Raw genomic sequence first — 12,153 nt, 5'->3', positions numbered from 1 at the left:
AAATAGCACTCTCTGGATTTTTTTTTCGCTCTCTGTTCGCGTGTATAAACGCGTCAGAACTGCTAAAAGTCGCATGTATATATGCGGATAATCTGTAAAACACGCGTGTATAAATGACTGTACTTCCAAGCACACCAAATCTGCAACAAATCCGGGCTCTAAACATGCGAAATATACGCATTGGGCTCAGCCCATAGCCATGAAAGCTGCAAGAATCACTCAAGATGCACTCAAGAATGGCAGACACACGTTATCTCTCTCTCTCTAAGAAACCATAGCCTTACACACACAAAGAAACCCTAAACCTAGGTTATATTAGGCACACAAAAGATAGGCATGAAATCATCCTCTTCTTCATCCTCATCTTCATCCTCCATAGCTAGAAAGAATTAGCTCATAGCAGCAGGGAAGCAAGAACCTAGGTTATATTAGGCATGAAATCATCCTCTTCTTCATCCTCATCTTCTCCCTCCATAGCTAGAAAGAATTAGCTCACAGCAGGGAAGCAAGAACCAAGAAAGAGAGTTTGTGCCAAATTCAAGAGAGTTGAAAAGAAGTCGTGCATGGGTTGATAAAGGAAAAGTTGGTTGCAACTTCCCACACCTCCCAAGATCACACGTCCTCCCTCTTTCCTCTTTTCTTTATTCAATTTTGAAAAACATTACATACTTTTAGACCTTAGGTTATGGCTTCAAATGTGTACAAGGATTATGGCTTGACTTGGCTTGTGATATGCGGACCCGCTATTTAGCCAAGCACATTTACATAGATGATAACAAGAAGGATACAACTACGCATAGATGCCTCAAAAACATGGACAAGATAATGACAATGTGATAAAAACCCCACATCTTTTAGCCTTTTTGGTGACGAAATCGGAGGCTATCATTTCTCCCACACTTAGCTTGTGAGCTCCCGCGAACAACAAATTGATGAAGAATCCCACTATTCAGCATACTTAATAAACCCCACCATCACTTCTCTTCACACCCTTCTTCAAAAAAACTCCTCAACTCCACACTTCTCAAAACTTAGTCAACCCAAAAAAACATCAACACTTCATCAAACTTCTCCCAAACATCCCCAAACTCTAAACTCCTACTCCATCTCCTACTTCTACACTACTTCATCTTCCAAACACATAGGATAAGGAGATACAACAACAACCTCTTGCTCACAACAAACCCACAAACTTCATAAAGAAAAAAACATCAACTCCCAACATCGAACACCATCCCCAACAATAGATATAAACATATAAGCTCTCCCTCACACAACATCTTCATGAAAATCTGCCACCCTTCATCCACCTCGACTTCGATGGTTGCATCAACCTCATCATCTTCAAACTTCTGTCGGTCTATGGCCGCTTTGAGCTGAGCTACATAGGCTATTGCTTCTCTCCGCCGCGCTGGCCTTCTCGGATCTCTCTCTCCTGCCTCTCTTCCTCTGCCTCTCTCTCTGCTACCATGGCGACCATAAGGGCATCATACTTCTTCTCCTCTTGTGCTCCGGCTAGTTTCATGGCCCTGTTGTGCTCATTGTATAGCAGCATCTCTTTGGCCTTCTGGCTATCCAGCCACCCCTGCTTGAGTTGTGTCCACTGCACTATCTCTGGTACAACCTTTCTTTGCAGCACCACTGCTGCTTGCCTTTGCGCCAACATGGCAATCATGTTGACTGTAGTTTTCTGTAATTCTGCATCTACTCCACTGTTAGTGGTCAAAGCTTGGCTATACTCCTTGTCCACAAGGAAACATTTATGTATGGAGACCTCCATCACTTCCTGCCAGATGATGTCCCTCCGGACTTGCAATGGCATTCACTATCATCTCACAAGTGTGATATGAGTGCTTGTAACCTACATTCTCAAGGAATTCCCAAAGGTCAGTGAACATGTCTGCCATAGTGACCACCGATGAAAGCATCTGCAAATTGGCCATGCTGTCCTGCGGGACTGCACCATCAACCACTACATCATGAATAAAGAGCCCATCTGACAACATTCCATTCAGAATTGTAAGAATGGTCGTGGAATTAAGGACCACATTATCCACATCATCTTTGAGCTTAGGACCTCGTAATTGCAAGTCTTGACCTTCTCCTGCAAGTTGGCTTCTCCAAACTTCCCCAACTGCATACACTGGTGACATCGTACTTTGGACATCTCCACTCTTCTCTCGCTGCCATGCACATGCAACCTCCCCAGCGAGAAATTCATCATCCTGCAAAATAAAAGCATGCTCCTCTTGACCACAACGAAGATCTGTATCATCCCCCCTAGTTGCAGCTACTTCGCCATCATCATGAACATCACCTTGTTGAACTGCATCTGATATGCCTTCCATAATATTGGTAGTAGCTACTGTGACAAAGAACCCAAACATCTCAGCATCATGAGGCTCAGGATCCCAAATTGGTAAATCTGAAAAAACTATGTGATCCCAATCAAAGTCTTTATCCAAAAGATTAGCATCATAATGTTTTCTTGCAAGCTGACTTTCCCAAGCCTCCACCAAATCATCACTATACTGGCCCTGTACCAACCCATGAAAAACTTGGGGTATCAGGTCATGCATACTTAGGGAATCCTCCGAGACATCTGTGTCTGTCTCTCCCTTCCATGTACTCGCAACCTGCACACTGCATCTCATCATTAACCCCTAGAGCTGTTATTTGCAATGCATGAAACTCTTTTACAGTCTCTTTTACTTGAGGCATGTGATACATATGATATTTCTGGTGTGTGAGGGTAATCTGCTAATGCTTTCCCTGAATCTTCACTTTTTATACCATTTAATTCCTTTGTAGAGCTCTACTTTCCTCCTTCCAGAGATATGGTCGAGTCTTCCCTCTTGGTCATTCCACTTTGATGATGGTTTAGGAGCACGCTTTTTTTTGTAATTTTCTCTAATCGATCCTCCACTGGTAGCTTTTGTGCCAGGTCTTCATCATCCAGGTTCCCCCATTTAAACTTTGGAGTATCTACTAGCTTTGTACTAAACTGGTGTCCTGACAACTCTCTAGGGCCCTTTCCAAGCTGCACCATTTGATCAGCTGATGGTGATACAGGCAACCTTTCAATGTTATCCACTACAGTAAACATACATCCAGCTCCATCTTTTGCATCCTGATAGCTACCCAAGATCTTTTGCTGTTTCGTGGATGGTAAGTCTTCTCTCCTATCCTGTCTTGTGTAAGCTCTGGCCTTCCCTGGTGGTTCAATTGGCTTTTTGCTGATAGGAGTAGACTTGTGCATAGAAGACTTTGTGCTAGACCTGCTTTTCTTCTTGACTTCAAACCAGCCTGAATTTTGATCATTCTGGCCATCTTTTGCAGCATCCCCATCAGTTAAATAATCAGTCTGAACAGCAGGCACATTTTGAAGTCGGACAGTTTCATTAGACTGGACCTCAAAAGCATCATTGCTTTTTCTGGATCCTTCCAACAGATGCATTGTTTGTCTCCCTTCACTTTAATGAGACCTGTGGGATGCATCGGCAAGCTTCGCCTCTCAGAGAGCTCCATGGTTGACGCAAAGAAGGGGTCCCCGCCTGCATTGTGCAAAAGGATGCCAGCCATAGCCCAACGAGGTGAAAAGAAATAGCAGGAAGTGGGGAACTTCTCCTCGAGGGCCCTCTTGTCGGCCTTCAGCTTAGCCTCCCACTGCGCGAGCTCCTCCTCCAGGGCCTTCTTGTCGGTCTTGAGGCGCCCCTCCCTGTGCTCAAAGCTCGCTTTAGCTGCTCCAGCTGCGCCTCCAAATTGTTCACGTAGTCCAACAGCACCACATTCTTCCTCTCGAAGCCATCTTCTTTCCTGCAAGCTTTGTGGCTAGCATCTCCCGGCGAATGCACCAAATGACTGTACTTCCAAGCACACCAAATTTGTAACAAATCCGGGCTCTAAACATGCGAAATATATATACGCATTGGGGGCTCAGCCCATAGCCATGAAAGCTGCAAGAATCACTCAAGATGCACTCAAGAATGGCAGACACACATTATCTCTCTCTCTCTCTAAGAAACCATAGCCTTACACACACAAAGAAACCCTAAACCTAGGTTATATTAGGCACACAGAAGATAGGCATGAAATCATCCTCTTCTTCATCCTCATCTTCTCCCTCCATAGCTAGAAAGAATTAGCTCACAGGGAAGCAAGAACCAAGAAAGAGAGTTTGTGCCAAATTCAAGAGAGTTGAAAAGAAGTCGTGAATGGGTTGATAAAGGAAAAGTTGGTTGCAACTTCCCACACCTCCCAAGATCACACGTCCTCCCTCTTTCCTCTTTTCTTTATTCAATTTTGAAAAACATTACATACTTTTAGACCTTAGGTTATGGCTTCAAATGTGTACAAGGATTATGGCTTGACTTGTCAACACACAAGAAAGAGTTTATATGCTTTGGCTTGTGATATGCGGACCCGCTATTTAGCCAAGCACATTTACATAGATGATAACAACAAGGATACAACTAGGCATAGATGCCTCAAAAACATGGACAAGATAATGACAATGTGATAAAAACCCCGCATCTTTTAGCCTTTTTGGTGACGAAATCAGAGGCTATCAATAAACGCGTCAAACCTGAGAAATACGCGTGTATAAGCGCATCTAAAGTAACAAAATGCGTGTATAGACGCTTGTATCAATGTGTCTAAATGCATCTAAACTGACAGAACGCGTATATACGCCCGTGTATGAACGCGTCTGAGCAGTCCTATACACGCGCTTTTACACGCATGTCTCTGGCCGTGATGATACATGGGCCCGCTACTTTTTTTCACAAGTCATTTTTAGCGGGCTAGGAGCGCGGGTACGAGCCCGATCCCTTGTAGTGAGGGTTGAGCATGCTCAAAGAGGCAAGCAAGCTCAAAAGGGCAAGCAAGCTCAAGTTAGTGAGACACAGAGTACATGTGACTTTTACTTATTTCACTTTGCATATTCATGTCTCATGCAACTTAGAGAAGGCTAGCTCTCTATGTTGGATACTTTATATACCTTTCTTGTAAAATAAAGATTTATGTTTCTTTGTTTGTTTTGTTTTAGATTGTGAAATTTTTGTTGATGACAATTCACCACCACTCGATGTTGGTATGCATGGTAGCTTTCATAGTGGTATGCTTCTTTTTATGGATATACGCAAGTCGATTGTTTTGTATGTTATGCTTGTTGTTCATTCATTAGACTTGCCATGATTATTTAGGTCCATCCTCACATCCTAGACCACCATCCCAAAAAGAATATGTGCCACTCTTGTCCATACAAGGGGGGGCTTCTTTGGATCGCTCTATCTTTTCATTTGGATGTGGAGATTATATTTCTATGGGTAAGGATTTTGCATCCTCTAATAGAAATGAGGATTATGCAAAGATCCATACATGTTTTTCTGAAATCAATAAATTGGGGGTGGAGTATAAGAAAAAGAAAAAAACGGTGGCATGAGCTGCTGACTTTGTGCTCTTGGATCTTCCCATGGACTCTACGCATGGACGAGACGATGTTCCATTGTGGAACAAGGTGTCGGAGGATCATATTCCGCATGGACTTGGAGTGGCAGCACCTTGTTTGGCGGACTCAGGATGGGTTGTTTGTCTTGCCTCCATTTCAGGTGATTCTTTGAGTCAGAAATATGTAAATAGGATTGTTAGGTACTCGTGAATAAGATTGTTAGGTAATTGTCAATGTTTAAAAATGTATTTCTTTCTGTTAGGGGACTCTCCCTCGTGGGTGGAGAAATATGCCCCACGGTGTGAGCTGGAGATTGTGTGTAGATTCATAGTTGAGGACTTAGCCTTCATGGATGAGGTTACGATTGAGGGTATTACCGTAGAGGTATTTGACATGGTTATTGTACACTTAGTTTTCTTGGTGCTTTGTTGTTCTTGATTAGTTTGTGACATGTCTCTATTTTTTGTCATTATTGTTGACATGGTTATTGTACACTTAGTTTTCTTGGTGCTTTGTTGTTCTTGATTAGTTTGTGACATGTCTCTATTTTTTGTCATTATTGTGCGACAGATGGATGCCTTCTACTTGTACATGCTACGACGTCAAGGCTACATGGCCTCTTTACGTCTTCAGGAGAGTGCCACATTACGACATGATCATGGTGTGCAGTTCTCGCGGCATGTCATTCGTCACTATTTGCTAGATACTGCGAGGGTATTGGAGGCTGGCAAGGAGGCACATTTGAGATCAGGTGTGCAGTGGAGTGCTGGATTTGTGCGATGCTTTCTAGAGGCTCTTTGTCCTCCCGGAGGATTGGCTTTGGAGATGGGTAGTGGTACAGCCACTTTGATGCGTGGCCGCCCCTGTTATTCTTTTGATAGTGACCCTGACATTGTTGGTGGTCGCATTCTACAACCTTTGGTAGAGGGACCTTCTGCAGGTACTAGAGATCAGTCCAGCTCAGACGAGGAGATTTCAGAGAGTGAGCTAGTGGATGATATGGCTGCCCTTTTGATTAGTATGGTTACTACTATTGACTTGTGTTTTGTCATGGTTTGTCAAGGTTACTATTATTGACTTATTTAGGACATTATATGCACTCTAGGAAGGATGATATGCTTTTGTGTGTGAGTTTTTGCCATGTTCTTTGAAATGTTAATGAAATGCGGTTTATAAAATTCTTATTGTAGTGTACTACCATGTTATGCGGGGAGGAAGTTGCAAGGGAGATGAGCAAGGATGCCTCCTATGATATCAAGACAAAAACCAATAAAGGGAGAAGAGTGGGATGTTGTTTTGTAGATGATGAGTGTGGAGAAGAGAGAGTGTGAAGTGTATTGAGCTTTTGGTGTTGTGTTAAGACAATGACTATTGTGCTAAGACTATGAGTATTGTATGGGTTGGTTTGAAAAATTTGATAACCTCGGGTCTTTTAATCTCTATCATATGGTTTAATTATCAAATTTGAGCATGCATGGAGTGTTTTTTTGTCGCTTCAAGTCGTGTTGTTGTAAGTAAGGTTTGAGAGTTTTCAATAAACAATTAGAGTAGATAAGAGGTGTGATTTTGGTTCTATAGTGGTTGAATTCTATCACTTCTCTTCGTGTTGCTCTTTTTTACTGCTCCGCTCGATCTTTGCATGCTCGGTTTCTGTCTCTGCTCGGTTCATGCATGCTCGGTTTAAAGTTAAACTCACTCCTCCTACCATGGAAAGATCCCGATCTTCATGAAAGTCTTGTGCATAGCGACAAATTTGTTTGTAGTGAGGTGGGGCAACTTCCTTGATCATGGATGTGCTTCCCTCTGCTTTCCCAACAAAAGCTTGTGACTTCATTGAAGAGCCGGACCTTCCCATCCTTCGCTGCACCACATGCCAAAAAAAACACCGATTTAGCATTGCATGCATTCGTATTCTTGAATGAACACAATCAGGAGAGAGAGAGAGAGAGAGAGAGAGAGAGAGAGAGATTAATGAAATACAGGCAAGCTTGTGTGCGTGTGCGTGTGTGTGTGTGAGAGAGAGAGAGAGAGAGAGAAGAAGAAGAAGAAGAAGCACTTTTTAACGTCGTAGGAACAATCCCAAGAGACCAAATATGATCTATCTAACGAAGGAGTGAGATTCGAACACAAGACGTGTTAAATAATAACTCCATGAACTAACCAATCTACCACACATTGGGTGATAGAAAGGTTAGTCCATTTTGTTTATTTACTCACACACCCGATGAAGAATCACTTTTTAACATCGTAGGAACAATCCCAAGAGACCAAATATGATCTATCCGACGAAGGAGTGAGATTCGAACAAAGATGTGTTGAATAACAACTCCGAGAGAGAGAGAGAGAGAGAGAGAGAGAGAGAGAGAGAGAGAGAGAGAGAGAGAGAGAGAGAGAGAGAGAGAGAGAGAGAGAGAGAGACAGACCTACAATATTTTCGCAATGTGCAAACTGTGTGTGTGTGTATGTATTGCATGTGTGCAATAGGTAAACAAGCAAACCTATCCAGTGAACATGTAGAGCAGGAATACACAGACAGTAGAACGAACACAGAGCAAGAATATGCAGCAAGGAAGATAACGTTTAAGTCACACCATAGTCCAAACGAGTTTGAAATGATTGTGGGCTCATTATTGTTAGTAGTGGCCTTCCTACACTGGTTATTGCTAGTAGTGAAGTTGGCAACCCTTCCTATAGTAATAGCCTCTTCTATATAGCTCTTTCACAAAATAGTTTAAAATTGTTATGTGAAAACTAAAGCTATGCTATAAATTGGGGCTATATAACGCATATAGTATTCCACCATACTATGCTTAGACCCCAATGTTGTATCCAAGCATGATAGCTTTAAAGAAGCTGTAGCAACAATGAGAATGTGACTCATTCAAAGAGCCACTAAAGTCCTTCAACCTGTAAGGATTACCCCTATGGCAACAATATGTAAGGTGATGGCTGCAATGATCTCAAGAACTAAATTGTCAAACTACATGAAGTAGCCTTTCTTTGTAATCCAAAACATAAGGAGAAGATTGCTAGTGATCTTGGGAACCCACACAAGAGAAGCACATCTCGTATGGTAGAAGGCTATCTAAGAGGAGAGTTAAGTAGAATGTTACCCATGCAATCTCAAGGCTCACCAATGGACACCTTCAAAGAGCTGGGACAAATTTCATTTAGAATGGACCTATCATGAGTCATGTGAGTAATGCACCCACTATCAACCACCCAATTTGTACGACGTGAGGTTGCACCTGCAGCAGCAGAGCAGGGAGTCTCATCAATGATGATGAAGATAACTTCCTTGGTGGAAGAGGATCTATGGGATTGGCTGGTAGCTGGAGAGGTTTGATTGGTGGGCTTATTTGAAGAAGCACCTTCTCTTTTCTTCTTGCAAAACAATCTAGCTGAATGTGACCTTTGTGACCATAATAATGGCAAGTAAGATCCTTATGAGAAGGATTGTTAGAGACAACTTTGTTGCTAGTGGAACCCCTAGATGGCTTGTTTTCTTTCTCGTAGCTCTATTTTGAAGCATACCAACAACAGTATGTAGATCAAGAGTAGAGGGAAGAAAGTGAAATATTATCAAAGAAAGATGAGAATGTTTTAAGCAATTTCGTGAGGAGCCGATAAACAAATTCTTCATCAGTAGCCTTGCTGCCCAAAGATACCAACTTCTTCTGGATGGTAACAAAATCCGTGATGGAATCAATGATGTTATTGAAGATCTTCATGTTGGCAAGATGATTCTCCAAGGCAGTCTTCTGAGTAGATTTCTCTCTATGATACCTCCTTTGAATATGGCATCCCATAATTCTTTTGCAGTCTCATCATATTGTCATCAAATTGATGAGAAATATATGGTTTAACGTTGAAGAGAATGAACGCATGTGCTTGAGCATCCTTCTCAATTAAAAAAAAGTACGCTTTGTTTTTTCATGGCCATCCTTTCTTGGGGGTCACTCGTAGCACATGGGTTCAGCAAAGTGGATTTTTTAAATCCATTTTTTACACATTTTTTACATATAGACGGGTACCATTTGAAGGAGGCATTCACAGGTTGAATAAAACAAGGGTATGTTTTATTCATAAAAAATTCACAGATAAGGGATTTTTAAAATAGACATTGAATGCACCTGATACAGAGGGGTTACTTATAGTAACCCCTACGAGCATCCTCTCATCTCTTAAAAGTTACCCATATACATATGATAATTTCAAAACCAAGCAAACTCCACATTATTCAGTCTTCATTCATCCAACTATATATTTTAGGTAGACTCCAGAGTCTTCATTTATCCAACTATATATTTTAGGTAGACTCCAGAGTATTCAGTCTTCATTCATCCAACTACATATTTTATCTCATATGCTATCCTCAAAACAAAAGAACGTTAGGGAAGCCTTTAATATATGAATAGTGACTTACCGGGGTTGGGCATCGAGGGATCGAAGTGCTTCAGGCAATTGCCCACAGAGAACGTCTCCTGATCAAGGGGGGTCTTTGTGTGTTTAGGCGATTTGAGGAATGGGCTCCTTCTCGTCAAGGAGATGAGCTGCATGTGGAAGAGCAGGCGGAGCTTGAAGGAGAGCACGCGATGCCTCGTCCGAAGTGTTAAGCGGCGCCAACTCATAGCTGGCAAAATACGCTGAGTAGCAAGCACCAACTCATAGCTGCCTCGTCCGAAGTGTTTAGCGCCAACTCATAGTTGCCTCATCCGAAGTGTTAAGCGCCAACTCATAGCTGGCAGAATACGCTGAGTAGCAAGCACCAACTCATAGCCCGCTACAAGAAAGGGCTGGTTTCCTATAAAGGGGAGCTTGGGTAGCTTATTGGAGAGCTGATCATTAAGCAAGACAGAGGCCAATCCCTCTTGTAAAGATCTATGATTGGCCAAAGGCTCTACAAATTTGGCAGTGGATTCTTTGCATCTTTGCTATGGACATGGCATCAACCCGGATCATTACTTAGGGTACTGTCGCTTGGGCCACCAAGGCTAGAGTGGTGAGGACTTATGAGAAGGATGGGGGAGGACTATCCCTTCAAGTCTCCCATGTATTGCATCAGTATCAGTCCCACGTAATTGGCGACCAGTCTCATGCCAGAGATTTGTAGTAGCATCCCCGCCTGGCACATTTAGCGTGCTAGATGCAGCGAGGCCATTGAGGGTAACCACACTCCGACGGTTGAGACCATCAGGAGCATATGGCTTGATATCATTTCACACCCTATGTGGTAGTGGGGGAGGTTGCAGCAGTGAGGTTCTGGCCACATGCCAAAGTGGCAGGAAATGGTGGGAAGCCTTCTTGAGACTTTGGAGGTCTAGCCCTTTCCTCAGAGATAGAGGCGATGACTCCATTTGGCATTACATACCACCTGTATGGTTGTTCCCCCCCTCCCCTTGTAGGAGAGGAGAAGCATCTCTTCCCCTTTCATTATATGTATCTAGCCCTTTGTGGTTGTACTTAGCCTTTGCGGCTCATTTTTTTCTTTTAACTAATCAAAGGATCTTTTTCTCGGGAAATAAAGAGCCTCCACCAAAGAGTTGAAATAGAAAGAAGACAAGATATGATATCGAGCTAAATGCTCTAGATGGACTCCACTGGCGGGGTGAGGGTGCCTTCAATGGCTCCATAGGTGCCATGAAAATATACGACTGTAAATTTCCCATCTCTGGCTAGAACCAAGATACTAACTCAACCATGTGCCACTCTTTCAAGAACAATCGGGAAATAGGTTTTACTTTAGACCTTTTTCGTTCTAACCTACTACCATTTCTTTGTTTTTGATCCTAGGGAGATTTTATCTTTCTACTTTCTGAAGTGGCGAACTTATTTTTTAATCTCAAAAGCTTTAAGTTAACCTTGCATAACTCAATCTTGTTTTGCAAGCTTCAGAGCATGGAGTGCACCTCGTTTTGATGATGATGATGATGATGTGTGTGTGTGTGTGTGAGAGAGAGAGAGAGAGTACTTGCTTACGTTTATTTCTTGGCCCTTATCTGTGCTGGTGCAAATCTTTTAAGATGCAAGTGAAGGTGAAGGCCTTGGCACCCGCTGCATATACGTTCAAGACAATCGAGTGCCTACATAATTAATTATGTGCAGTAGGTGCACGGCGGTGCAATTCTATCCTTAATCACCTAATCAATTCTCGCCATCATGGGCATCAGAGACTCAACTAAATTAGCACCCAGATGTAAGAAGCCTCCAAGATCGAAGTCTATGAGAAGAAATTGGCAAGGCAAAGCGGAGGGCGTGGGTGGGGGTGCGAGGTAGGTGAAGGAGGTAGGTGAAGGGCTACACATGAAATTATGTCCATGTCATGCTTTATTCACTTTTTTTTTCACATGTTATTGCCAGAAAAATCATAATATCTTTACCATGCAAGGAAAATCCACAAAGCAACTTCTAGTGGCTCTTTTTGCAGAACATCTATGACCTTCTGAAGGAAATCAAGAAACCACCCACTCACCAGGGGTTGGGCATCGGGGGCTCAAAGTGCTTCAAGCAATTGGACCAAGAACGTGAACTCCTGATCAAGTATGGCAAGGAGGTGGCACATTCCTCCCTGAAATTTAATAAACATAGGAAAACGTGCCCTTCCCCTACTTCCCAAATAGCACTTTCGATATCGAAAGTGGACAAAAAAAACCTTCAATGTTGAAGACAGCCATTAGTCTTATGTATTGGTTCATGATACAAAA

General features: G+C 42.6%; 1 protein-coding gene across 1 annotated transcript; it reads right to left on the bottom strand.

Moving 5' to 3' along the window:
• Window positions 1–1,760: 1,760 nt before the first annotated feature.
• Window positions 1,761–2,925, bottom strand: LOC147607122 (uncharacterized). The gene is made up of 2 exons (XM_086791302.1): window positions 2,794–2,925; window positions 1,761–2,636 (listed from the first exon to the last, which is right to left on the bottom strand). The coding sequence occupies exons 1-2, from the start codon at window positions 2,794–2,796 to the stop codon at window positions 1,761–1,763; spliced, it is 879 nt and encodes a 292-aa protein (XP_086647428.1). The 5' UTR covers window positions 2,797–2,925.
• Window positions 2,926–12,153: the final 9,228 nt, after the last annotated feature.

The sequence above is a fragment of the Cibotium barometz genome, chromosome 56, assembly GCF_041138505.1.
Source record: "Cibotium barometz isolate CiBa-2024 chromosome 56, ASM4113850v1, whole genome shotgun sequence".
NCBI lineage: Eukaryota > Viridiplantae > Streptophyta > Polypodiopsida > Cyatheales > Cibotiaceae > Cibotium > Cibotium barometz.
This window is presented reverse-complemented; position numbering and strand designations above follow the sequence as displayed.